The sequence below is a fragment of the Lynx canadensis genome, chromosome B4 (assembly GCF_007474595.2).
Source record: "Lynx canadensis isolate LIC74 chromosome B4, mLynCan4.pri.v2, whole genome shotgun sequence".
NCBI lineage: Eukaryota > Metazoa > Chordata > Mammalia > Carnivora > Felidae > Lynx > Lynx canadensis.
Genome location: NC_044309.1, coordinates 140,959,859 through 140,987,613, shown reverse-complemented (window position 1 = coordinate 140,987,613; position 27,755 = coordinate 140,959,859). Strand labels below are relative to the sequence as shown.

General features: G+C 53.5%; 1 protein-coding gene across 6 annotated transcripts in view; it reads right to left on the bottom strand.

Moving 5' to 3' along the window:
* PPP6R2 (protein phosphatase 6 regulatory subunit 2) overlaps positions 1 to 27,755 on the bottom strand; it is an 84,879-nt gene that overhangs the window by 887 nt on the left and 56,237 nt on the right. For 2 of the 6 annotated variants that reach the window (XM_030320997.1, XM_030321002.1), the window contains 19 exons: positions 20,798 to 20,935; positions 19,337 to 19,402; positions 17,621 to 17,733; positions 17,120 to 17,233; positions 15,101 to 15,227; positions 13,959 to 14,111; positions 11,128 to 11,331; positions 9,920 to 9,984; positions 8,137 to 8,252; positions 5,668 to 5,753; positions 5,202 to 5,282; positions 4,739 to 4,836; positions 4,252 to 4,309; positions 3,909 to 4,033; positions 3,569 to 3,732; positions 2,986 to 3,151; positions 2,812 to 2,900; positions 2,128 to 2,290; positions 55 to 315 (listed from right to left, as the gene is read on the bottom strand). In XM_030320997.1, the coding sequence (XP_030176857.1) occupies positions 55 to 315; positions 2,128 to 2,290; positions 2,812 to 2,900; positions 2,986 to 3,151; positions 3,569 to 3,732; positions 3,909 to 4,033; positions 4,252 to 4,309; positions 4,739 to 4,836; positions 5,202 to 5,282; positions 5,668 to 5,753; positions 8,137 to 8,252; positions 9,920 to 9,984; positions 11,128 to 11,331; positions 13,959 to 14,111; positions 15,101 to 15,227; positions 17,120 to 17,233; positions 17,621 to 17,733; positions 19,337 to 19,402; positions 20,798 to 20,935 (2,387 nt within the window). The remainder of the gene's footprint in view (positions 1 to 54; positions 316 to 2,127; positions 2,291 to 2,811; positions 2,901 to 2,985; positions 3,152 to 3,568; positions 3,733 to 3,908; positions 4,034 to 4,251; positions 4,310 to 4,738; positions 4,837 to 5,201; positions 5,283 to 5,667; positions 5,754 to 8,136; positions 8,253 to 9,919; positions 9,985 to 11,127; positions 11,332 to 13,958; positions 14,112 to 15,100; positions 15,228 to 17,119; positions 17,234 to 17,620; positions 17,734 to 19,336; positions 19,403 to 20,797; positions 20,936 to 27,755) is intronic. The other 4 variants (XM_030320999.1, XM_030320998.1, XM_030321000.1 and 1 more) reach the window with 4 other exon arrangements.

Sequence of the window (27,755 nt, the reverse complement as noted above, 5' to 3'; positions counted from 1 at the left end):
CCCTTGGTCCCAAGGGTCCCGTCTGGTCCCCTTCCCCCAGCCTGACCGGCTCACCTGTCTTTTGTCGCTGTCCCCAGGATGGCTGCTGTGCAAGTGGATGGGGCTGCAGTGGTGACGGCCGCTACGGGCCCTGTTGGAACCGCCCCGCTCAACACAGGAGCGACTGGCAGGGTAGCTGGGGCGGGACTGGCCTTGCCCGGCGCCGTGGTGGCCGCCACAGCAGCCTCAGGGGGGACAGCCACAGCTGGGGTGAAGGTTGCTTCTGCAGGTGCAGGGGAGGTGGGGTCTGACAGCGTGCTGGCGGTGCACTCAGCCCTGTACGGCAGACACAGGCTCCAGTTACCTGGGCTCTGGGTTCCAGTGTGGTTCTGCGCGCCGCCCCCCCCCCCCCACCCACGTTCCACAAACACCAGAGATCACCTGCCTGTCCACCGAGACCTCAGGCCTTCCAGGTAGTGCTTGCCCTGAGCTGGTCTCTCTCCATACAGCTCCCCACCCCCACCCCCCACCCTGGTATGCAACATGCTCCCCTCAATACTTCCAGCGACCCTCACTAACTCTGCACCACACCCAGCCCACTTAAGAGAGCCCATGGGGGGCGCCTGGGTGGCTCAGTCGGCTGAGCGTCTGACTTCGGCTCAGGTCATGATCTCGCAGTTTGGGAGTTCGAGCCCCACGTCGGGCTCTGTGGGGACAGCTCAGAGTCTGGAGCCTACTTCAGATTCTGTGTCTCTGCCTCTCTCTACCCCTCCCCTGCTCACTCTCTGTGTCTGTCTCTCAATAATAAATAAATGTTAAAAATTTTTTTAAAAAGGCAGCCCATGGGCCATGTGCCCAGAAATGGTCCCTCCTGTAACTGGGAAGGTCAAGAACCAGTGGCCTCAGGACACCAGCCCCAGTGCCGGGCTCTGGTCTTCACAGCCCTTCTTGCTGCAGCCCAGGAGAGCGAGCCCATGGCTCCTCCATTCAGCCCACACCTGCCCAGTGCTTGCTTCAATTACATATAAGGTCAGCTCCAACCGTACAAGGACCCCTGGGAGCCAGTGAGGGTGGGGGAGCCACGGGCAGCATAAGAAACGCCCTACATTAAAGCCTGGTGACCAGGTGTTGGCCTAGGTGGGCACAGCCTGAGGGCTCACCCACAGGTGGGCTGGGACCAGAGTCATGCAGGCAGCTCCGGAAATGGCCCACTTGCTTTCAGAACATAATTTGCTTCTCAGAGCAAAGCTGGTTTTTAGTCAGGGAAGTTAGGAAAAGAGGAAGAGGCTTTGACACTTGCAGGGATTCTGCACTTTGAGAAGGAATTAAACCCATTCAAGAACCATGTATGCCTTTAACCCAAGGATCACCACTCAGGGGCCTGGGGCCCTGCCTCCTTGCCTGGCCCCGCTGGCTCCTAGCTGTGCCCCCTGAGGGACAGGCCTTGTTGTCTGGGGTCCTGAGAACGAGCATGCTGTGAGCCAGAGCTGGACCCCCACCAATGGGATGGACTGAGCCCCAAACCTGCGGGACCACCAGGGCTGGGGCAGCGGGCTGGGGGGGTAGGGGGAAGGAGACTCCACGGCTGTTCCCACTGTCACACATCTGGTCCTTGTCCTCTCCTGCTGGGGGACTGCCCCCCCCTCGCCCCTGTAAGCTTCAGCTCCACCATCACCTTCTCTCTCAAGTGCCCCACTGGCCCCCAGTTCCCTGTTTTCACAGCTCCTTATGCAGCTTGCCTCCCCACCGTGCCCAGCCAGGAGGGGTCTGTCCATCCAATGACGGATCCCAAAGGCCTGGGCCTTCCTGTGGGTGAAGGAGGGATGCGTGCAGGGGAGCTTGCAGGGAAGATGCCCCCAGTCAGGACTCCTGTGACCCAAGGACATCCTCAGAGACCCTCCCTCCTGCTGTCTGAGAGGCCACGGCCCCTCCCCACCATCTGGGGCAGCCCCATCCCCAAGTCCCCAAGGCGGGACATTCAGTCCCTGTGCTCTCCCTGTGTGAAGAAGGCATCCCTGACCCTGAGCTTCCACTTAGACGAACAGGCAGCCCTACCCCCCCACCCCCCAAAAGTCAACATCCTCAGGGTCACAGGGCCAGCAGGGCATTAGGTGAGCAGAGTGCTGGGGACCTAGGGACCCTGCGCACCTGGGGACTGACGCAGGCAGCAGGGGGGTCTCCCGGCTGGGACCCATGCTGACAGTCTCCAAGGCACCTGCCATCTTCTGCTCGTCCTCAGTGTTGTCGGAAACCACTGGGGGGGCCTTCCTGGTGACACACGCGTTCCAGGCACATGGGGAAGCTGGGCCTACTACAGGACAGGGAGCTGAGGACGGAGGGGCCACAGGGCGCGGCCTCAGGGTCCTTAAGCCCACACGTGCATCTGTGTATTTACAGGAACTGTACAAAGGGGCTCTCCTCCCCCAGGCCAGGAGGACCCCCACTTAGCCCTGTGACTTCCAACTCCCTCTCGGTGTGGCTCTGATACCCTGTGGAGCTTCCAAGCCTGTCTGATGAGGGGTTCAGGGTCAAGGACCCTGAACAGGCCCCAGAACGGCCACTGAGGTGGCACAATGCACTCAGGTGACCTGCATGGAGAAAGCAAGGCCTGGGGAGACTGGCCTGGGTTGGAAAGGCCCTCACTGTCCGCCAGAGGCCCTGGCAGCACAGATGGGTACAGGCCAGTGACATGCACACCCCGAGGGCTACCCGCCCTATGCCTAGGCCCTCTGGGAGATGTGCAAACCCCAGTATCACCAGGGGGACAGGGAGCCACAGTGGGGTCTTGGCTACATCCTCCCACTGCCTGTGCTCAGAGCCCCTCCTACTCACGGGTCCTCTCTGGGCCCTGGGTCAGGCTATCCTGGGCACCGCCGTGGCCCGTGTCCACCGGGGAGCTGCACCTGGGCCCCGACTCGGAGCTGTGGAAGGCAAGGCTGAGCCCCGGCCAGGGAGATGCCACCCCCAGAGGCAGATGGGGTGACCTCCTGGCCCGCCCCACCTCACCAGCAGAAAGGCTGGAAGTCGGTGAACTTGGCCCAGCCTTTTTCCTCCAAAGCCGAAGGGCTGGGGGTGCTGGATGCCCACACGCCGGAACCCACATCCACCGCCACTCCTGGAACCGGCACTGGCGAGTTCACCGTCTCCTCAAATACTGCCCACGAGGCGCCTGCTGGGGGGAGACACAGCCGTCCAGGCAGCCCTGACCCACAGGTGAGCCCCACCTGCCTTCACAGCCCTGGGGCTCCGCAAGAAGTGCCGCAGGGCATGCCTTCCCCGACAGGACCAGTGGACACCGGCCGGCCACCAGCCATGGCAATGTGGCAGAGTGACCTCGACAGGGGGCAGGGGGGCAGCCAAGATCTGGGCCAAAGCATCTGCTACCAATCCTGCATTGGCACAGTCGGGGGTTGTGGGGACACTGCTGCCTTCTGGAGCATCACCTGCAAGCTTGGGCACAGAGTCTGCAGACAACAGACAGCAGGCCCACGGCAGAACACCCCCCACCACCACCACCACGCACAGGCCAGGGCCTGTGTCCCTGCCCAAGTCCCCTGCCCAGCCTGAACCCTGTGTCCCCAGCATCTACCTTCTGAGCCACCCTCCAAGCGAGGACCTTCCTTCTGGGCTGAGGCCAGAGGGGCACCTGCCAGAGCCATATCCTTGTCTGCTTCCAAGCCCTCCTTCCTGTCCTGGCCTCCACGCTCCAGGCCATTCTTTGAGCAGCTCTCTGAGGTGTGAGGGCCCCCAAACCTGGGGAAAGACACATGGTCAGAGCAGCCACCAGCCAGCACCAACATGGGGTGCCCCAGAGTGTCCCCTCTTGTGCACCCAGAACATCGTGGCTGGCGTGGGGCTGGGAGTGCACACACAGCCTTCTGGGACCTCTCTGCCTCAGGAGGCTGGAGGGGGACAGGTGGGCCTCACACCTGGCTCTAGCCGTCACTCGGGCAGTGCAGTGCGTCTCCTTGTCCTCCCAGATGTCATCCTCCTCATCATCGTCAAAAGGCTGGATGTGGTCACTGCAGCAGGCCTCAAACAGAGCTGCGCTGGGCTGCAGGCAACATCACCCGCATAGTGGCAATGGCTCCGGGAGGGGCTGAGCCAGACAGGGGGGCCATGGGATGGGGGGTTGGGCTCCCGGAGGGGCTGAGTCAGACAGGGGGATCCCAGGATGGGGGGCTTGGCTCCACGAAGCAGCCCTGTGTCCCCATACTGCCCACCCACCAGTGTCCCCATCCGCTTCTAATGAGCATGGAGCTGTGGACTCACACTGTCCTCGTCAGCATCGATGCTGAAGTTTATCTCAGCAATCCTGTCGAAGGGAGCACTGCAGCAATAAGGGACATGGTCAGCATGGGGCCACCTGGGGCTTGTCCTGCAACCATCCATGCCCTGATGCCCCGGGGACGTCCACCTGTCCCTTTGAGTGTAAGTAAATGGGGGCCTCGGACAAAGGGGGCAGCTCTCCGTCCTGCCTCCCTCCTCACACTCACTCGTTTTCCACCCAGGCCCCTCTGTCCCTGGTCTGCATGGTGACAATCTGCCTCCCCAGAGGGTGTTGCAGCCCAGCCCCTCCTGCAGGCCTGGAACCTGGTCACACTGGGCAGAACCCAGCTCCTTTCCAAGAGGGACAAGGTGGTGGGAGATGGTGAAGGCTCGAATGTGGGATGTGGTGACAGGAGGGAAGCACCCAGGTGACAGGATCCCAGGTGGGGTGGACATGGTTTAGGGTCCAGAGAGCATGATGGGAGCTCACTTGACACTGTCATCCTGGTCTGCAAACTCCTCGTCATTGAAGCCAAACTGATCCACGAAGGTGGCTGTCATCTGCTGGACCTGGTACTCGGAGAAAGCCTGGCGGGGAGGGGGGCGCAAGGCGGCCTCAGACGGAGCTGCTCCCAGAAAAGCTCACTCTGCTGCTTCACGGGGTCCTCCCAACCGGATGACATGCACGCAGGGTCGCGTCCAAAGAGCCTCGTTTACTTTAAAGGTCATCCACCGGGTCCCCAAGGGTCTCATCGATGTGGCTCTGGGGGTTCCCCCCTCATTAAGGGGCGAGGGTGCTGCACGTCTGGCCCCTCCCCTGCTTGAGCCTGGTGTGTGGGGACAAGCACACTCCCCTGGGCTGTTTCCCGCAGCAGCCTGGCAACGCCCTGGAGACTGAGCGCTGCCAAGGGCGGGAAGGGCTGCCTGAGCTTGTGCAGAGCGGCCACACGCACCTGCTGCAGGGACAGCTCATTAGGGAAAACGCCCTCCATGTCCTCATCCTCACTCGAGGGGTGAAGGTGGTGGGTGCTTACCTGAAACAGCCAGAGTGGGTGGACGTGAGCCCCCGGGGCTGCTGCCCCCTCGCCCCTCCCCTTGGTGTAGGGCACACCAGGCCTCGGGAATCAGGAGCCCTCGAGAACACACTAGGGCTCCTGAGGGGACAGGGAAGGGTCAAGGGGCCAGGCCAGCTCTGCTGAGGCTTTAGGGGGCCACTGGGGCCCGAGGCAGGACAGGTCGGTGTTCAGGACACAGAGGCAGAGACCACTGCACGCATTCAGGGCCGTGTGGACGGACGGAGACACACACACACACACACACACCCACCACGCCCCCCCCCCCCCCCCCCACACACCGGACAGGAAGGCATGGCCGCGGCACCAATGGATGCCGTGCCACAGGAACAGCTGAGCCCCTCACCAGGTCCACAGCATTCCTGCGGTTGGTCTCCGCCAGTGTCTCCTCCACGAAGTTCTCCCAGCGCCCACGGCAGTCCGCAGGGAGCCCTGCAAGGGAGCACCATTACTTAGCCCTGGGACAGCGCCACTGTGCTCAGGCATGGAGGGCCCAGAGGGGACGCCTGAGGGCCACCAGAAGGGAGGCCTAGGCGGCCAGGGGTCCTGCAGGACCTCGAGGGCGCTCACAGGGAAGGGCCTGAGCTCAGCGGGCATCTTGGCACACAAGCCGACCTCAGGAGCCCCCAGGTACGAAGTGAGCATGGGGACCACTGCTGTGCGGATCTCCCTCTGCTGCGCGGATACCACTGCAGCTGTATCTCCCTCTCCGCCCATCCCCCCAACCCCTCAGTGCAGCCCACAGGCCTGTGGGGGCCTGTTTTCTGGAAAGGTCAGAGCCCCAGAGTGAGTCACAGTCCAGAGCAAGTGAAGACCACGGCAGAAAGCTCCTCGCTCACCTCACACACCCCAAACTGCACCCTTCCTAGGGAGCCTCCCTGGGTCCACACACCCTTGTCACAGGTGCCTGACCTCGGCCTGTTGGCCACCGACCAAGTACACTCCCCTGCTTCCATTCTGGAGGGCCACCCACAGCTTCCTAGACTCACCCCCGGCACTGTGCCATAGGGACCACAGCAGAGACTCCCTGAAGGGACAACCAGGCAGCCAGTGTGGCAGGCCACCGGTCTAAACCGGCGGGGACCACACCTGCCACACAGCTGACCTAACACTGGCAGCACAGCTTCCTCTGCTGCACGATGGGGGAGGAACCCTAGCACCCCCCTATGCTCCAGGATCACGGCACCGGTGGGGGTCCTGACAGATGGAGCTCACTCCTTTGTGCAAACACCATCCACTGCGCCCAAGCATCCCACGTGGGGCTGAGAAGACGGTCCTGGTCACGAAACTGGTGTGAACACCGCCCCCAGGGCCTTGAGGGATCCTGTCCTCTGCCCACCTTCAGCTCCCTGGACTCACTAGTGCACTCCATCCACCTGTTCAGCCCTGACCTCCCAGTGTCTCTCAGCACGCTGTTCAGGCTGGTCTGGGCATCGTCCTCCCCAGGGGAGCCACACGGGCCCTTCCGACCTGCCCACCTTCCTGTCTGAAGCAAGACTCCTTTGGGCCCTCCCGGCTCTGCTCAGGAAGCCTGGTGGCCAGGAGTTGCAGACCACGGCCAGGATGTGAGAGGGCGTGGGTGGTGGGACCCCAGGTCGGGGCAGGGGTGGCCCTGGAGTCCGAGGCAGGAGAAGCCCAGGATGGCGGATGTCTCAGGCTGAGGGCAGAGGGGAGGACTGACCAGAGGAGGGGCTGCCTCTGCTCAGGTCCCAAAACCTGTTCTTCAAGAAGAGAGGCCACCTTCCCCAGCTCCCCAGACTTGTGCTAGAAAGGTCTGCAAAGCTGCCTGAGTTCAGAGACAAGCTGGACTGTGGAGCGGGAGGGCAGTGTTCGGGCGGGACTCGGGTGGTCCCTGAGCAGCAGACACAGGAGAGAACTTGTTGACACCTGAGCTGCTGAGTGCAGGCACCTGACAGGGCTGCTGGGCACAAGGATGCCCTCCACAGAGGTCTGTTCAACAGAACTGACACCTGGGACCCAGGCCCACCTTGAGAGAAGATCCCATGTGGGAAAGCAAGCAGACTGTCCTGTACCAATGCAGTAACCGCCTGCTGAGGGGGGCCAGAGGGCAGGAGACGAGCAGGAGACGGGGGCAGGGGGCTGAGGGCAGAGGCAGGGGGGCAAGAGGCAGGGAGCAGAGTGCAGAGGCAGGGGGCAAGGGGCAGAGGCAGGGGGTAGGAGGCAGAGGGCAGAGGCAGGGGGCTGAGGGCAGAGGCAGGGGGAAGGAGGCAGAGGGCAGGGGCAGGTGGCAGGAGGCAGAGTCAGGGGGCAGAGGATGGGGGCAGGAGGCAGAGGGCAGGGAAAGGGGGCAGAAGCAGGGGGCAGGAGAGAGGGGGCAGAGGCAGGGGACAGAGGCAGGAGGCAGAGGGTAGAGGCAGGGGGGGGAGGCAGAGGGCAAGGGGCAGAGGGCAGTAGGCAGGGTGCAGGAGGCAGAAGACATAGACGGGGGGCAGAGGGCAGGGGGCAAAGAGCAGAGGCAGGGGGTAGAGGGCAGGAGGCAGAGGCAGGGGGCAGAGAGCAAAAGCAGGGGGCAGGAGGCAGAGAGCAGAGGCAGGGGGCGGAGGCAGAGGGCAAGGGGCAGAGGGCAGGAGGCAGAAGGCATAGGCAGGGGGCAGAGAGCAGAGGGCAGGAGACAGATGGCAGAGGCAGGAGGCAGGAGACAGAGAGCAGAAGCAGGGGGCAGGAGGCAGTGGAAGGGGGCAGGGGACAGAGGCAGGAGATGCGGCAGAGGCAGGGGGCTGAGGGAAGGGGCCGGGGGCAGACCCAGAACAGGGCTCCTGCTGCCAGGAGGGCAACAAGGGCAGGACGGGCTCACCTCGGATGACTTCGCTGATGTGGGTCTGCATGGGGCCCCTCTCCAGGTTCTGTACCACCGCATTGGCAATCCGGGTAAGGTGGCCCATGTTGCCTCTCCTCATGCCACCCGCTGCCCTGAAAGTGAAGGGCAGCATCAGGGGACCACTAGGTTTTCTTCACTGTGTCCATCAGGGCCCTGGCCTCGCCCCTGCTCCCAGCCCTCCCTGATCCCCCCGCTCCCCTCACCCCGCGAATCCCACCTGCAGGACACTTATTTTTCCAGAGCACCTGCTACAGGCCAGCCAATCACTCCAATCTCACTACAAGGAGTGCTAATGAGGCAGACACCACTCCTACCCCCAACGTAGAGACCAGAAACCGAGGCAGCCATGGGGCCTGCATACCAGCAGGGCCTGGTGGGCCTCTGCCCACCCTGCAGGGCTGGTCCGATGTTGCGCCCCTCAGCCCACACGCAGACACCTCTGCCCTGTCCTGGCTCCCAGAGGCCCTTCCAGCTCCACCCAGAGCCGGCCGACCCGAAGGAACACCCAGTGGGGCAGAAGAGGTTCAGAGACCCCAGTACAGTGCATTCCTGCCACGGGTGCTGACCAGCGGTGGGTGGCAGGGGAGGGCAGGGGGAGTCAAGAACGGACACGGGACTGGGACCCAGAGCCAGGCAGGGGCTGCTCCACATGGGCAGTGGCTGGGAGCTGGCCTGTCGCTGCCTGGCTCCCCGGGTCTGCAAACTGCCTCCCTTGCTGAGTTCTACACACTCTAAGGCCTGAGTCCTGGCTTCCGTCCACCTTCCCACCCCACGCTGCCAAGCACACACAGCTTCACGTTCAACCTCTCCTCCGTCACATGCGTGACCCAACACAAGGGCAAATCTTTAAAGCCCCTTGTGCTAGGAAGGCGTTAAATGCTCAGAGGGGACAAAGTCACTTTCGACCATGTTCTCTGTCCTAAAAGCCTGACGGTGCCCAGAAGAGGAAGCAAAGGTGGGCTCCTGAGTCAGTGAGCCCAGCCTGGCAGAGGAAGGGGTCAGGAGGGATCCTGGAGGGACAGGCCCGCGGGGAGGCCTGTGTGCAGCCTGCTGTGAGTCCCAGCCTCTGTGGCATCGTGGGCCCCTCACTGAAAGGAGTGAGCCACCCACCGCGACAGGCACCGTGTGCACAAGTGCACAAGAGGGACAAGAGCAAGCTGCCCATGGGGCTTCAGTGGTATCACGTGGGCCAGACCCAAGGAAGGACAGATGACCCCGTCCCACATGTTGCACGTATTCTGCAGAGGACACAACCTGGTGGGGTAACAGCAGGATGCGAGCCATGAGGTGGGTGAGATCAGAGCCCCCCAGAAGCAGCAGTGGGCAGGGTGGAGCGACGGCAGGGTGTGGGCAGGGCTGTGGGCAGGGGCAGCCCACACAGGGACCTGGATGGTCGAGACTTAGGCAGTGGGAAGACCATCTGTGTGTTTCAAAAAGATCCCAGCTGCTCAGGGCGCGAGAGGCCGGTGGGGCAGGAGAGAAAGCAGGAAGTAGCCCAGATGCACTGCTGAGGGTTCAGGGCTTAGCAGGAGAAGCAGCTGGTGGCGGGGATGGGGAGATGGGAGGACTGAGGACACACTGTGAGTGGAAGGCTGGGGTCCCTGCTGACAGGCCGGGTGGGGCAAGGAGAAGAGTGGCTCTGCCTGTCTCTCCTGGGCACCCTAGGCCTGCCCCTCCCTGGCCAGCACTTCCAGGTTTTCCCCACCGGAGCCACACACCAGGCCCTCAGGTACCCCCTGCAGCTCCCGTGGGTCCTTACTGTGCGTGATCATTGGCTTCCCAGGCCTCCAGGATCCGCTGGACCAGGCAGCACTTCTGGAACAGCTAAGGGGACAGGTGACCCCAGTCAGGGTCTGCAGGGCTGCACGCTGCGCTCTACCCGACCCTGGACCGTGTGGGTTAGGCTGGCAGCAAGCAGGCACATCAGCGCAACGTCCCCAATGCCTCCCTACAGTCCAAACAGGAGCAAAGGTGCTGCCCGGGCCCCATAGGGCCACCCAGCTCCGCTCCTTCCCCTTGGCCGCCTCCCACCTTCTCTGTCCAGAAGCAAGGATCGGGCCCAAGTGCCTCCTCTGGCCTCTGGGCCTGGACGCCATTTCCTGTGCCTCTGCATGTGTTCTCGGACCCACTCACACCCCACTCCATACAGGGCCTCCTCATCTGGGTGAGGGTCCCTCACTCACTGGTGTCAAAGCACCTGCCCCCACCTGTGTACCCCCTGGGCTGCTGTCCAGCTCAGGCCTGAACGACGCAGGCCTCTCTGGTCAGACACTTGTGTCCCTCCTGTCTGAGCCTCACAGCCAGCCTGAGGGTCAGAATCGTCCCCCCACCCCACCCCCACAGCCCCCAGCCTCCCCAGGGAAGCACGAACCAGTGGGCTCCCTGACTCAAGAAGAAGTGACCGTGCCCACCTCCTCATGGCACCCACCCACCCGCACGCCTGTTTCCTCTCCTCCTCAACAAACACTTGTTAACATCGCCCTCGTCAGCTGTTTAGGGCAGAGGAGACACAGACACGGACACCAGGGAAGAGCTATGGGCAGTCCCAGAGGGGAGACTCCCGTGAGACACTCATGGGCCAGCATGGAAGTGCCAAGAAAAAGGCAAAACTTTCCTTTCACAGGGTCCACAACCCCAGAATGTTTCCCCCTGAGACTTCGACACATTCTCTTTCCTGCACACTTTCCTTCATGGCCTTGTCATGACGGCAGCAGACCCTGGGGCTGCATCCAGATGCCCTGGCCCCCTCTGGTGAGCGTGGCCCACCGCAGGGCCCGGCCCTCGGCTCCCCGGCAAGCAGGGACACTTTCTCCGTGACTCTATGTCTCACAGTGGAGGGAGGGCAGCGCACCCACGTCATGGGAGGCTTAGGGGGCAGCCGCAGTGCGGATATCCACACGGGGTGGGGCTCAGCTCGCAGTGACAGGAAGGGCGCACAGCAACACACAGGACGCTGGCTGGACTTACGTGGGTCACCATTGTGTTCTCAGGGCGGCTGGCAGCAGGCTGGGGGGCCTCTGGGTCCCCGCTTCCGGGCAGAAGCTCCACCCTGCCCTCCAGTCCACTGGCTTCTGCCCTGTCCTCGCGGGCAGCATGGGAGAGAATAGCGGCTATGCATAGTTCCACTTGGAAGTGCAGGAAGTTATTCCAGGTGTACTTAAAAAACAGGTCCTGAGTAAACAGAGGACAGAGGAAAGTCCTTGGACGGGTTTTCTCCCGGCAGCAGGACCACAGAGGCGAGGGGATCGCTGTCGTGGTAGTGCACCATTCCCACACGCTGTCCCCTGACCATGTGGGTGGCCAGGCGGGTGCTGACGGTACCTCCTTGAGATGGTCTGTTTGGAACCTTGACAAAGGGCCACCCGCCCTTCTGTCTCACCAATCTCTGCTCTCATCTGAACACACCCTGTGCTGGGCTTATCTTTTTGTCCTTAACTTAGAAGTTTAACTCATTAATTTTTAGCCTTTTTTCTTTCCCAAGTGTACTTCTCCTGTGGTATCCACTTTAAGTACATGATACACATTTTGCTATGTAAATGTTTATTATTCTGCCTTTACGATTTTGTCTTGACCCATGAGTTACTGGAAGTACATTAAATTCTCAAACACCCAGGGACTCTGTTCAGGAAGGGATGTGAAATCGAGAGGTGGACACTCCCCGAGGGAACCCAGTGAGGCCCAAACCCCAGCCAAGCCTAGAGGATGGCTGTGTCCTTCCCCTGGACCAGGGTGGGGACAGCAGTCTGCCTGTGACTCTCTGGTCCCGTAGGCCAGGGAGGAGGCACTGGCAAGGAGAGTGACAATGTGCCTGCCACATCGGTGAGGACGTTGCCGGTAAAATGGGGCAGCTACTACGGTAACCTGCTGCCTCCTCAAACAGACGCGTAGAATTACCGTATGACCCGCCAATCCCACTTCTTGGTACACACTCAGAAGAGATACGGGCACACCCATGTTCACAGCAGCGTATTCAAAACAGCCCAAAACTGGAAGTAACCCAAGTGTCTATCAACTAATGGCTCTGGACAAACACAATGTGGTCACTTCACATAATGGAATATTAGTCAGCTTTAAAAAGGACGGAAATCCTGCCACGTGCCACCACATGGATGAACCTTGAGGACGCATTGCTGAGTGAAATAAGCCAGACACAAAAGGCTAAATCCTGCGTGGTTCCACTTCTGTAAGGTCCCTACAAGAGTCAGACTCAAAGAGACAGAAGGTATAGGGTGGTTGGGTGGCTCAGTTGGTTGTGTCCAACTTCAACTCAGGTCATGATCTCACGGTTTGTGAGTTCGAGCCCCGTGTCGGGCTCTGTCCTGACAGCTCAAAACCTGGAACCTGCTTCGGATTCTGTGTCTCCTTCTCTCTCTGCCCCTCCCCCACTTGTGCTCTGTGTCTCTCTCTGTGTCTCTCAAAAATAAATAAATGTAAAAAATATTTAAAAAAAAAAAAAAAGAGAAGGTAGATGGTGGTGGCTGGGGCTGGGGGAGGGGGAGGGGCAGGGGATAGACTGCTTACTGGTCAAAGTTTCTGTTTCAGAAGAGGAGAAAGTTCCAGAAACAGAGAGTGGTAATGGTTATATAACATTGGGAATGTACTTAAATCTACTGAATTATACACTTACAAATTATAAAAATGATAAATTTTATGTTATATATATTTTACCACAAAAAAATAAAAGCAAAAAAGGGGGGTGGGAGACACTTTTTTTGAAGAGAGGAAAAGGAAAGGAGGTCTTTCAAAAACGAAGCCCTGATCCGTATCTGGGATTTCAGCACAGCAATGCCCAGCTGACTCCCAAACCCTGTAAGAAACTGAGATATAGTCAGTACTTCAGGCCTAGTTCCAAGGCTGCCCCCTTCTGGGATGAGAAATTTTTTAAATGTTTATTTTTGAGAGAGAGACAGAGACAGAGCAGGAGCAGGGGAGGGACAGAGAGAGAGGGAGACACAGAATCCCAAGCAGGAAGGATGCAGGCTCTGAGCTGTCAGCACAGAGCTCAACACGGGGCTTGAACTCTGGACCGCGGGATCATGACCTGAGCCAAAGTCTGATGCTTAACTGACTGAGCCTCCCAGGCGCCCCTGGGATAAGAATTTAAATTAGAAAAGATTTCAGTTCTCTGGGAGTAGAGGCCCTAAGGCAAGGCAGAAGGGAAGAGGGAGACCGAGACCCCACGTGCTCACGGTGCACACCCAGGGGGACGCCCTCCCCATCAGCACCCACCTTCCGTGGCGGAGCCTGCTGCCCACAGCCAGTGCTGCTCTGCTATCCCTGCCTGCCTGACCGTCTCCCGCAGGCACCAGAGAGGTATCTGCTGAAGAGAGGACCACTTCCCACTGGCCTGGGCAAGAGCTGCTAGGGTGGCCTTCTACTGTGAGTGACCAGGATTTGCTCTTTCAGGACGTTTTATGTTGGAGAGCTATAATAAAAGTTCTATCTTGGGGAGAAAACAGGAAGGAGATGGACTGTATTACCCCAGTCCCTCACAGTGGATTAGAAATCTGCCCTCTGCTTTCGGGGCAATTCTCTGTAAGCCTACACCAAGGCCTATCCCACGGTCACTCGGTGTGCTTCACCAGCGACCTGTCCGGCGAACCCTGTGACAGGATTGGGAAATGGTTTCTCTATACAGACTATGCTTGTTCCGGGCAGAACCTTGTCTGGATACTGAGGTCCAAATGCCTGCCCCTGACAGACCCCCGCCCAGTGCACCTGCCCTGTCTGCCCACCCCCCTGCTGACAGTGCAAGACATGCAGAGAGCCACCCAGGGCTGGCAGGAGAGCCCACTTACCAGCAGTAAGCCCATGGTGTTGAGCCGGCAGAGTTCCTGGTTGATGCTGGGCGTGTTCGTGTGCAGCAGTGCAGCCATGAGGCGGGCCCCGTGCAGACGGGCATTCCCCAAAGGCTCCTCCAGCACGCCGATGGTGGTCAGGATCGCTTTTTTCTACAAACACAAGAGCACCACCCAGTTAGAGACTTGCAACCAGTATGGATGGCCGCTACTGGCTTCTCTTAGCTCTGGTGCTAACTGCTCAAAGGGCCAGGCCACTACTCCATGAAGCGGCTCAGCCTGGGGAGGCATGCGATGTGTGTGTGGAGGTTCCTCAAGCCAGTGTTGCCTATGAGAGGAAATAAGGGGTCAGCAGGGTTAGGGACCCCACCACTCCCTTCTGCGCCTCACAAAACAGTAAGCAATGGTGGTCTACTGTCCCCAGAAGCCCAGGGCTCTCTGGTCCCAGCAAACCAAGCAAAGACATGTGCATGTCAGGTTATGAGACATGTCCAACATGGGGCCAGCTCTCTGGGGGACACAGTGTCAGGACACCGAGCTAACAGACACCCCATGAACATACTTGAAGGAGACAAGTAACAGCTGGCCTCATCAGATTGGATGCCAGGGTTTTCTGACCCCACACACATGCAGCATAATGTTTCATTAATGAAATGTTCCAGAATCCCTACCTTCATAGTGCAACAGATCATAGTAGGTGCTACGAAGCACCAAGGAAAGGGAAAGGGGCCCTGACAGAGGAGAGGGGCTCCACAGTGAGCTCCATGGTGGCTAAGCGACTGAGCCCTTCTCCGTGTGACCCAAGTGCTGCCTGGAGCTATTGAGCTGAGCAAAGGCCTCCCCTGGGACTTTCCCTGACCACTGGCCAGGTACCCCTGACTTGGAGGCCAGGCCTACAGTAAACTTGGGCTCTCAGACGGCCCCTATTTCAGACTGCAAGAGTCATCTGGGGGGCTGCAAAATGTCCTCCCCATCCAGCCTTACCTCAGAGAAGAGACGGACATTCAGCAGATGAGGGTAGGGAAACATGCCTCTGGGATCTGTCTGGTGGCTCTCAAGTCGGGATGTCTGGTGGTCTACTTGCAAATCATCCTGCCTATAACGCCTGCATAGGGACCTAACAGCTGTTCAAGGTCACCCACCTTTGGCGGGCTGAGTAGAAGCTGGTGGAAGTCCTTCAGTCGTGGCTCAATGCCGTGCAGTATGCTGCTGCTGACGGTGCACAGCCCTTCCGGTCCCTGAGAAAAGGAGTCCACCAAGCCCTCTGTCCTGTGGACGAGGACAGCAGATGGAGACACAGGGCATACACCCCCATCCTCTGTCACACCTCGCCCCCCAACTTCTCCACCTGTCGGCTCGAGAGTGGTTTGGTGGCTGGTACAGAGAGAAGAGAAAAGCAACAGTGGCCTTTAGAAAACACTCCCAGGTGATGGCCAAGGACAGCCTCCTCACCCCCACGGGGCTGGTGGCATCTCACACGCACCGGACTACCTCTGGCCCCCACCTCTGGTTTTGGAAAATTCACCACTGTTCCTACTCCTTGGTTGAAAAACAGGAGACAGGACTCCACACCGTCCCTCCAGCTTTTTCGAACTAATTTCTCTGAGATCTTTATTTAAATGCTTTTTCCAGTTATAAAAGTAATACGTGACCATTATAGAAAAACATTTTAAATACAAAAAAAGAATTAAAAAAAAGAATCAGCTGGCTCATCTCTGTTTTTATGTCTCATTTCCATGCTGTCCCTTTACTGCAGGCAAGGTTGGGAGAGGCCTTGAGAAAAACCCCCACATCCTACAGAAAGGGCCCAGGCTTCCAGGATTCACAAAGATTGAAAGAAAAAAAAAATCAGCATTCTTGGGGTACCGGGGTGGCTCAGTCAGTTAAGCGTCCAACTTGGGCTCAGGTCACAATCTCATGATTGGTGGCATCGAGCCCCAGATCAGGCTCTGCACTGACACTGCAGGGCCTGCTTGAGATTCTCTCTCTCCCTCTCTCTCTCTCTGCTCCTCCCTGAGCATGTATGTGCTTTCTCGCTCTCTCTCTCAAAATAAACATTAAAAAAATCAATATCCTGATTGTCTAACTAGAGAAAACAATGATAATGTTATCATTCTATTTTTAGGTAATAAACTAATAGATCTGTATTGGATCCCAGAGAAAGAGAGACAAAAACTGCTACTAATCCCATACCAAGATTAACTCAATTTCTTGTCATTTCTTATTCTTTGGTTGTTGTTTTTTAAATTTTTTAAAATGTTTATTTTTGAGAGAGAGCAGGGGAGGGGCAGAGAGAGAGGGAGACAGAATCTCAAGCAGGATCCAGGCTCTGAGCTGTCAGCACAGAGCCCAACGTCAGCGCGGAGCCCAATGCAGGGCTTGAACTCACAGACCGCGAGATCATGACCCGAGCCAAAGTCAGACGCTTAACCAACTGAGCCACCCAGGTGCCCTTTTTTATTGTTATTATTTTTTAAATAGGCTTCATGCCTAGAATGGAGCCCAATGCGGGGCTTGATCTCACGACCCTGAGATCAAGACCCCGAGATCAAGACCCTGAGCTGAGATCAAGAGTTGGATACTTAACTGACTGAGCCACCCAGGTGTCCCTATTGCTTTTTTTTTTTTTTTTTTTTTTTTTTTTTAATTTTTTAAAGTGCAGTTTATCAGTGCTGGGAGCTTCAATGAAGTCCCCTCCAGAAGAAATAAGAGAACTAGTCACCCTGGGAGACAGGCCACTACCACAGCACATGACGGGACAGAACAGATCAGACATACACACACACACCTCACAGCCCACACCCCCACACATTGGCGTGTACATACAAAAACCACTCACACAAACACACACACACACACACACACACACACACACACACACACACCCCACACCACACCACACTTACACACATCACACACTGGGACAGTCTATGGAGAAACCCACTGTTCATACCTATTCCACAGATACATCTATAAACACCTTGTAAGCTGGCAACATTGGGTACCTTCGGCCTGAGGCAGGAACATGACTGACGCCAAAGGTCAAGGAGCTGTAAGTTTATCTTTTCAACAAAGAGAGTCTACCCATCATTAACAATTAGTTAAAAATCCCACACACCCAGACCACTCATCATATTCAAGCTCTCATGCGAGACACTCACCCAGCCCGCCTTGTTTCCAACAAGGTAAGTAACACCTGAGTCCCACTAACGAGGCAGCTCTCAGTCTGGTCTCCATCAAACATGTTCTTCAGAAGCTGCTCCACACAGTCCTGCCTGTCAGACACACACAGAGGTCACTGCTGCTGGAGCAGACACACAGGCCAACGTCCAAAGGACCGCCTCTCCTCTCTATAAAGGAGCAACACCCTAAAACTCGAGCGGCTTCGCTTGGGCTTCAGGCTGGGCACCCAGGGTTCTCACGACACTCCTGCCCCTGCTGGCCTAGAGTCCCTACACATGCCAGGGGTCCCCTGGAGACCCCTCCTCCCATGAGAAACAGGCTCATCAAGTTAACTAGATGGGAGTATTTCACAGCCAGCTCATCAGAATCTGGGCATCTGCAGTATCTGCCTGTGCTCAGGGCAGGGGTTGGAGGCCTCCTCATGCTCAGAAAGACCCCACCCCACCCAGCCAGGCACCCGCAATGCAGCCAGCACTCACGACTCCAGCACTGTGAGGAGGGGGTCTGGCTCCGGGGCCTCCTGCAGCTGACTGGCCTGCTCTCTGCCCAGCCTGACGATGTCACAGAGAGTCTGAGAGGCGTTGGACTGTCTCTGGAAGGAAAAGGAGACACAGCACTCCCCTCAGGGCTGGGGAGAGAGGCCAGTAGAGCCGTCCCACTGCTCAGTTCTCGGAAGAACACACTGGACTCTCTAAACAAGTCCATTTCAGAGAAAACTGGTTGGCCTTTCTGAATGTCAGGATGCAATCCGGTCAGACCTTGCAGCTGTACTGAACTAACCCAGACTCCAGATAGGGCTCTCGAGGGTCAGATACACCACAGAGACATTGCTCTATCCCTGGAACCATTTTGAGATATGCTGCATATGTGACCACGTTACTGCCACTGTATTTTAAATTAATATTTAAAATATTAAGTATTAAACTGTAGCTGGTAACACTCAGAATGAGTCCTATGAGCTAATGGAAACAGACAAGGTGCTACAGAAAACAGAGGCCTCAACTCTTCTAGGGAAACATTAAACCTTAACTAGTGAAAATCTGGAATCAGTGCACTCGCAACAACATGGGGTGTGTAGTGGTGCAGCTAAACTAACTAGAGAGAAACTCAGCCCCCTGGCTCCATGCCGGGAGTGTCAGAACATGCAGCCGTGACCTGCACACTGTGGGAACTCTGGGCTACAGAAAGTGTTTGCATGACTACTTTAGGGAGAAATGAAAGCAGTCAGGTGGTCCCTGTGGCCTCACCCCTGCGTCTGGGCCAGGAACAGACCAGTCGGCGGCCTGTGGTGCTCACACTGGTGGAGGGGCACCCGCCCTCCTCAGTATGGAGCATAGGCACCCTCACCCGGCTGTCTGACGGCCCCGTGGGCGGAGAGGAACAGAGAACAGTGTGGCCAGGCCACAGCACAGGCTCAGACACAGGTCGGCACCACTGTTCTCAAATTGCTGAGGGCAGCGTGTCTGTTTACTTTTGTCATGCACAGAAAAAATACACCCCAAATTCTTCAACAGTGATCACTGCAGGGAGCAGGCAGGGGGCCAAGAGGAAGCCCCACTGCCACCCTACATGCTTCCACACTGGCGGTGGGGGCCTCCCTCCCAGAGGCTTTACGCCCTCGTAAGCCCCACCTCCTCAGCCACTCACTTCTAGAGAGCAGAGCACAGCCACAGTGCGGACTGTCCCTTCTAAGACTGCAGAAGAAGAACTTCCGTCTTGCTCACTCCAAGGGAAGCCAGCAGCACGTTGTGAGCTGCCCCGTGGACAGGTCCACGGCCCTCAAGGAACGGAGTCCTGTTGAGCCACTGGTGACCCCGGAGGCAGGGCCTCCCCCAGCTGAGTCCTGAGATGACCACAGTCTTGTAAGAGACCCTGGGCAGAGGACCCACTAAGCCGTGTCCAGGTCCCTGACTCATAGAAAGAGAAATTTAAAAAATACTTGTTCTTATAAACAACTAAGTTTTGGGATAATTTGTTACTCAGCCAGAGATGCGATCACTAATATAATTCTGGTCAAATTGTTTTTTATAATATGTATGTACTACTTTTTTTAGTAAAAAGACATAGTCTGGAAGTCTGTGCTCGATTGAAGGAAGAAAAGTATGTAACTCTTGCCCTCAGCGGCAGAGAGCGTTCTTTAGCAGCCCCGAGTGAGGGGCTCTGCGGAAGGTGGGCTCTGTGGGAGCCATACTCACATCTTCATCCTGACTTGGGTGGATCAGCTCCACCAGCCTCTGGATGATCTTCTCTTCATTAAGCCACTGAAAGGGAAAAAGAGGCCTGCCAATGATGCTGTTCACATCTAACTAAAGAAAAGGAAAGTCCGTCAGTGCAGAAGAAATCCACGTGCCAGGTTCCAGGGATAGAGATCTGTCCAACGTATGTGTCCACCCAGACCCAGAAAGAACAAGTAGTGACCAAATTCTGGAGAGACCTGAACTCCACAAAGAAGGGACCAGTGGTCCAGACGCCTAAACATACTGTCCTCAGGGTGTCTCGGAAGACAGAATGAGCTGGAGCCCAGAGCCACCCAGGCACCAACAGGGCTGCCCCGGTGCACAGCCTGGCTGCACATGGACGCTCTGCTCTCTGCTGCGTCAGGGCCTTTCCAAGGTCGGGAGAAGCAAAGAGGTCTGGTGCCGGTGCCTGAATGCTGTGAGGACTACAATGCCCGACACTATTTGAGGCCCAAAGGTGGTGGGGACCCAGGGAAGACCAGTGAGTTTCCTTATCCAAAACTGGGAGATCTGCCCCCGCGGTTGCTAACATGAAGTTAATGTGGGCTTTCCGCCATTAACAACAGCTGACATTCATGCTGTGTCTCACTGCCTAACGTTAGCTATTTATGACTGACTCTTCGTGGGAGGCTGCTCCATAACGAACCTAAACATGAGAACGGCTACCCTGATGACAACTGCTACTGGGTCCCAGGAGCTGGAAAATGGGCAAGAAGGCCCAGGCCTTTACTTTAAATTCCATCACAGACAAAACCTGCCAAACAACAGTGAACAGTTTATCCCGCACTCATTTCCTGGCTCCTCTGAGACTCCTCCTCTTTTCTGGGAAAGAGAATCCTCCTCTTTTCTGGGAAAGCCCTCAGGGAGTTATGAGCAGCTCGTCAGGCTGCGAGCCTGTCAGGACAGACACGTGCACAGACTCCAGGTCAAAACACAGACCTGCTCAGGTCTCTGTGATTTCTCTGCAAAGAATCCTTGTCAGCTGTTGCCTTCTTCATAGGTAGGTGCCAGATAATAGAGCCAGGACCTGACAGAGCCCCTGCTCTGAGGCCATGGGGACACTAGGGTCTGGGGGGTGGTGAGGAAAGTCCTTTTCTTCCTCTTCACAGAGAAGGAGCCCAGAGAGTGTCAGGAGGAAAAGGAACACTCTGCTCTTTGTTTCTCAACAGACTGAGGCAGTACAGCAGAAAAGGTACAGACTGCAGACCCAGCCTCAAAATACAAGCCCTGACAAGAACCCATGATGGCCCCACAGGGAGAAAATCATGGCGGGTGGAAGGCCGGAGGTACTGGCCCTCCAGTGCTCTCTGAGTGCCTTCACCCAACTCTGGCCTCCCTGAGGCAGGCCCTCACCAAGCACTCGGCCTGCACTCAGCCGACCGGGAGAGGGCTCCAGAGAGGAGGGGCCCACACACTCACATGCAGGACTTCCTGCCGGAGCCCAGCAGGCTCCACGCAGCTGACAAGGCGCAGCAGCAGGTCCATGAGGGCCGAGGTGCCGATGTGCTGCAACACCAGACTGACGAACCTGTCCTTCTTCTTCAAGAACAGAATCACCTGAAATCAAACACACCGTGCGTGATAAGCCTGACACCCATGAAATGCTTCCGCCAAGAACTCTCATGAGAAAGATTAATTTTCAATTACACTGAGCAGAAATTATGGAGACCTAGAAAAAGTTGTAAGACAGACCTTTCCAAGGACAGGCAGAGACCTGAACACAGGGAAGTCTATGTGGCAGTGATGGGGGCCCATGAAGATCCCCGGCTGATGGAGAGCTGCACGGTTTGAGGCTTTATGCTCTGATGACACAAATATCCTCAGATAGCACAGCAGCCATTCGGTACTGCTCGTTCAGTACTGCCTCAAGTTCTCCCAACAGGAATAACCAGTGTGAACAGACCGGAGCAGAGTAACGTCGTCGCTGCAACCCCCAGACCTGGGATGCAACCCGACAGCACAGAGCACACGAGACAGCCAGTCACTGACAGGCCGCAGCCAGGGAGGGAAAGAGGACTAAGGTTCTACAAAGGAAAAGGCGGCGACGCATGGCCGGCTGGCGACCAGTGCCACCAGGATGTGGACAGCCGGGCATGGGGGTGGGCTGCAGGTGAGAGTGGAGACGGAGGTGGAGAAGCCTGGGCAAGTCCTTCTCAATCGCACGTCTACGAGCTCAGCTCAGCTCAGCCAGAGATTAAGTGCCTACAACATGCAGGTCACCAAGGTGGACCCAGGCTTCTAATGGAGATGGGGGGTGCACAGAGAAGGCCCACCTCGGTGAGGGACCCCAGCCATACTCATGCTAAGATGCGAAGAAGAGGAGGGGGAAGAAGGAAAAGAGGTGAAGGGAAGGAGGCTCTGTAAGGAGAATGAGTACACACCCCTAGAGAAGGCGCCAAGAACAACATCAGGAATGAAACAAGGTGCATCAGGACAGAGCCCATGGGTTATCACCAGGATAGGGTTAGTAGAAACGATTTCATGACAATTTATGTAAATTTAGAAAAAATGAAAAATTTCCTTAAAAAACACACTCATCTCAAACTGACAAAAAGGAATAAAAAATCTGAATAGTTCTAGGAGCATCAAAAGAAACAAAATCTATAATTAAAAGCCTCCTCATATAGAAAACTCCAAGCTCTAATGACTTTCTAGTAAATTCTACCCAGTATTTAAAGAAAAATAATTCCTAATCTTACATACACTCTTCCAGGAAACATAAAATGAGAGAATATGCCCCATATCATTATATAAGAACATAAAACTTTGATTCTAAACACCTGATATAGGGAGCACCTGGACGGCTCACTTGGTTAAGCGTCTGACTTTGGCTCAGGTCATGATCTCATGGTTCATGGGTTTAAGCCCTGCGTTGGGCTCTGTGCTGACAGCTCAGAGCCTGGAGCCTGCTTCAGATTCTGTGTCTCCCTCTCTCTCTGCCCCTCCCTGTTCATGCTCTGTCTCTCTCAGTCTCTCAAAAATAAATGTTAAAAAAAAATCTAAACACCTGATAAGGACATTGTAAGATAGGCAAATTATAAGCCAATCTCACTGATGATCACAGATGCAAAACTTCAACACATGAAAGAAAGCATAATGTACCACAACCAAATGGGTGAGGTTAATACCATGAAACCAATGCTAGCTTAACATTAGAAAACCAATGGGCAGGATTTATGAATTAACAGAATAGAGAAGAAGAATCATATGATCAACTCAATAAAGACGTCTGATAAGTTTCAACAACCATTAATGTTATAAAAAGACTAGGAATAAAGAAAATTCCCTTAACTCTGATTAAAACAAAAAAATTTAAAACTCATAATATACTTCATACTTAACTATGAAATGTTGAAAGCTTTCCTTCTGACATAATAAAACAAGGAGACCCACTATCACCAGTTTGATTCAACACTGTACTAAAGGTTCTAGCCAATGCAATAAGGCAAGAAAAAGAGATAAAAGGTATAAGAATTGTAAACGACAAAATAAAACTGTCATCAATCAGAGACGACATGATCCTGTACATGGATGAAACAAAATGACAGATAAGTTATTAGAATAGCAGCTTTACTGATAATCACCAAAACCTGGAATCAGCCTCGATGTACTTGAACATGTGACTGGAGAAACACGTGGTCCACCTGCCCCACAGAACACTGCTCGGCAGTAACAAGGAATGTACTGTGGAAACACACAACGACCTGGATGAATCTATAGTGAATTATGCTGGAAAAAACTAGTCCCCAAAGACTACATATTGTATGCTTTAATTTAAATAACATTTTGAAATAACACAATTTTAGAAATGGAAACAGATTAGTGCCAGAGGCTAGGGATAGATGAAGGGGTAGAGGTGAAGGAAGATGGAAGTAGCTATGAAAGGGCAACACGAAGGATCCTTGTGGTTTTGAAAGTGTTCAGTATCCTGACTTTGATAATGGATAAGTAAACCTATATAGGTGATAAACAGTACCAAACTTAATACACACAGACAGACACACACACACACACACACACACACACACACACACACACACACAAAGCTATAAGCAACAGTGAACAAATCTGAATAAGATCAATGGACTGTATGAATGTCAATATCCTGGCAGTAATGTTCTACTACTGTTTTGCAAAATGTCACCATTGACAAAACTGGGCAAAGTATACAAAGCACCTCTTCAAATTACCTTATACAACTGCCAAGTGAATCCACAATTATCTTAGTAAAACATTTTGATAAAAAAGATATTATTTAGAATAATATGAAAATATCAACTACCTAAGAATAAACCTGATGAAACATGTGTAAGACCACTACACAGAGAATTATAACATGTTACCAAGAGAAATCAAAGAAGCCCTAACCACTCAGCTTTGTCACTGTAGCACGAAAACAGCCATAGACAATATGTAAGAATGGATGTGTTTCAGTCAAATTTCATTTCAAAAATAGGTGGCAGGTTGGATTTGGCCTGTGAGCCATAATTTGCCAACCCCAATCTAGAGCCAATGTAAGCCTAATAAAAATTTTGGTAGGTTTTCTTGGGAGAGGAGGGCTGGGGAGAATGTGGAAACTGACCCTCAGTCCAAAAGCTGTTCATTCTAGGGGCACCTGGATGGCTCAGCTGGTTAAACATCTAACTCTTGATTTTGGCTCAAGTCATGATCTCACGGATTGTGAGTTCAACAGTGTAGCCTGCTTGAGATTCTCTCTCTCCTTCTTTCTCTGCCCCTCTCCCATTCACACTCTTGCTCTCTCAAAATAAATACTTTTTTTTTAAAGTTGTTCATTCTAAAATAATGCAAAAGGCAAAAATTAGTAAAAAGAAATACTGAAGAAAAACAAAGTGAGAGGACTAATTATCAAATACCAAGACTTATAAAACTACGGGAATTAGGATAGTATTGCATCAGTGCAATTACAAACAGGACAACAGAGCAAAGTCCAGAAACAGACACACGATATGTGAGCCCCTGACTTATGATGGAGGGGGGGCATTATTGTAAAGCAACTGAGAGAGAAGGGCCTTATCAATAAATGCTGCTGAGCTAACTGGACATCCATATTTAAAAACCAAAAACAAACTGTGTATCATTTACAAGAATCAATTTCAGGGGCGCCTGGGTGGCGCAGTCGGTTAAGCGTCCGACTTCAGCCAGGTCACGATCTCGCGGTGCGTGAGTTCGAGCCCCGCATCGGGCTCTGGGCTGATGGCTCAGAGCCTGGAGCCTGTTTCCGATTCTGTGTCTCCCTCTCTCTCTGCCCCTCCCCCGTTCATGCTCTGTCTCTCTCTGTCCCAAAAATAAATAAACGTTGAAAAAAAAAATTTTTAAATAAAAAAAAAAAAGAATCAATTTCAGGGGTGCTTGGGTGGCTCAGTCAGTTAAGCATCCAACTCTTGACTTCTGCTCAGGTCATGATTTCACAGTTGTGAGATCAAGCCCTGTGTCGGGCTCAGTGCGGAGCCTGCTTGGGATTCTCTCTCTCTCTGTATCTTTGCCCCTCCCCATCTTGTGCTCTCTTTCTCAAAATAAATAAACTTAAAAAAAAAAAAATCAGTTAAGTAAATTATAGATAGAAATGTGAAAGGTAAAACAATAAAACTTCTAAAAAAATACAGAAGATTTTTGTGACTGTGGTAGAGAGGTTTCTTAACAACAAAAAAACCCACCAACCATAAATTAAAAAAAAAAAAGCTGGGGCGCCTGGGTGGCGCAGTCGGTTGGGCATCCGACTTCAGCCAGGTCACGATCTCGCGGTCCGTGAGTTCGAGCCCCGCGTCAGGCTCTGGGCTGATGGCTCAGAGCCTGGAGCCTGTTTCCGATTCTGTGTCTCCCTCTCTCTCTGCCCCTCCCCCGTTCATGCTCTGTCTCTCTGTGTCCCCAAAAAATAAATAAACGTTGAAAAAAAAAATTAAAAAAAAAAAAAAAAAAGCTGAACAACATAAAAATCTGAACCTTTGCTCATTAAAATACCACTAATACTAAGGGGTGTGGGTGCAGCTAGCCAGAGTGAAAAAGATGCTTGCAACACAAAGTCAACAAAGGACTATATCCATGAAAACAGAACATTCCTGCAAATCAAAAAGAAGAGACAGCCTAACAGAAAATGGGCAAGAGACTTCCCAAAAGACAGTACCCAAATGGCCAATTAATATATGAAAAGGTATATATCCTTATTAGTCACCGGGGAGATCACAAATTAAGATCACAACACTATATTACATATACCCACCACAACAGCTAGAAGAAAAAGAATGATAACATTCAGGGTTAGCAAGCAAAAGGAACTGGTATACTCTGCTGGCTCAACCACTTTCATTCACTGTATCCATTCAAACCACATGCATGTCCTAGTTATGTGGTAACACCTAAAGCAATCACTAAAAATCTACACAGAGACACATGAGAAAACACTACAGGTAGATCAAAATGGAGTATTTAAAAAAAATTTTTTTAATGTTTATTTATTATTTAGAGAGAAAGACAGAGTGTGAGTGGGGGAGGGGCAGAAAGAGAGGGAGACACAGAATCTGAAGAAGGCTCCAGGCTCTGAGCTGTCAGCACAGAGCCCAATGTGGGGCTCAAACCCATGAACCATGAGATTATGACCTGAGCCGAAGTTGGACACTTAACCAACTCAGCCACCCAGGCACCCCCCCAAAAATGGAATTTTTAAAAATTTTTTAAATTTAAACTTAAATGAAATTTTTTTAATTTTAATTTTTTTAATGGTCAAGTTAACACCCAGGGCAAGGAAAAGAAACGAAAAACAGAACAAACAGAAAACTACAATAAAATGGCAGTCCTGACATATCGATAATTACATTAAATGTAAATGGCCTAAATATGACAATTAAAGATATATCAGTAGAACAGATAAAAACACATAACTATGTATTGTTTATAAGAAATTCACTTCATTTTTTTTTTTTTTTTTAAGTAGGCTCCACGCTGGGCGTGGAGCCCAAAGCAGGGCTTGAACTCATGACCCTGAGATTAAGTAAGACCTGAGATGAGATCAACAGCTGGACACTTAGACTGAGCCACCCAAGTGCCCCAAGAAATTCTTTTCAAATATAACAATTCACACACAAAAAAACTAGTTATCCCTCTTTATCCACAGGGGATACATTCCAAGACCCCCAATGGATGCCTGAAACCATGTATAGTACTGAACTCTATATGTACTGTTTCTTCCTATCCATACTTACTTATGAAACAGTTTATGAATTATGCACAATAAGAGATTAACAACAATAATAAAATAGAACAATTATAATAACGTACTATAATAAAAGTTATGTGAAAAGTTATGTGGTCTTTCTCTCTCAAAATATCTTATTGTGCTATATTGACCCTGCCTCCTGTAATGTGAGATGATAAACTGCTTATCTGATGAGATGCAGGGAGGTGAATGACCTGGGCACATGATGTGGCATGAGGCTCCTACTGACCTTCTGATGCTATGTCAGGAGAAGGATCACCTATTTCTGGACCAGGCTGACTGCAGACAAGGTGGAACTACTATATGCAAATATTCATAGCAGCCTGATGTCTAATAGACAAAAAGTGTCAACAACTAATATGTCCTTCAGAAGATGAACAGTTAAACTGTGGTCCATCCACAATCTGGACTACTCCTCAGTAATAAAGAACTGTAAAGAGTCCTTATCCTGTAGAAACACATATGGGAATATTTACATATAAAATAATAAAATATCTGTGATTTGCTTCAAAATAATCTGGAATGGGGGTTGGTAATAGGGGGAACAGAAAAAATAAGATTGGTCAGAAACACACAACTGTTGAAGCTGTGTGAAAGAAACACCAGGGTTTGTAAACTATTTTCTCTTTAAATGTGTGACATAATCGGGGCACCTGGGTGGCTCAGTGAGTTAAGCATCTGACTTCAGCTCAGGTCATGATCTTCCAGTTCGCGGGTTTGAGCCCCGCGTTGGGTTCTTTGCTGACAGCTCAGAGCCTGCTTCAGATCCTTGTCGCCCTCTCTCTGCCCCTCCTCCTCTCACACTCTGTCTCTGTCTCTGACTCTCTCTCTCAAAAATAAATATTAAAAAACAATTTTTTTTTAATGTGTGAAATAATCTATAATGAAAAGTTAAGAAAAGGCAGTAGGTCCTTCCAGTGCAGCCCGCCTTTCTATGGAAACATGTGATGAAGCACTTTGGCCCTATCCCAGCAGACCCTAGAACCACGTCAACTCCTGGGTTATTGATACAGAACTCTGGTGTAGCAATACCACAGACTCCATGTCTGCTAAAAAGAATATGGTAGCTCTAGGGGCGCCTGGGTGGCTTGGTCAGTTAAGCATCCGACTTCAGCTCAGGTCATGATCTCACGGTCTGTGGGTTTG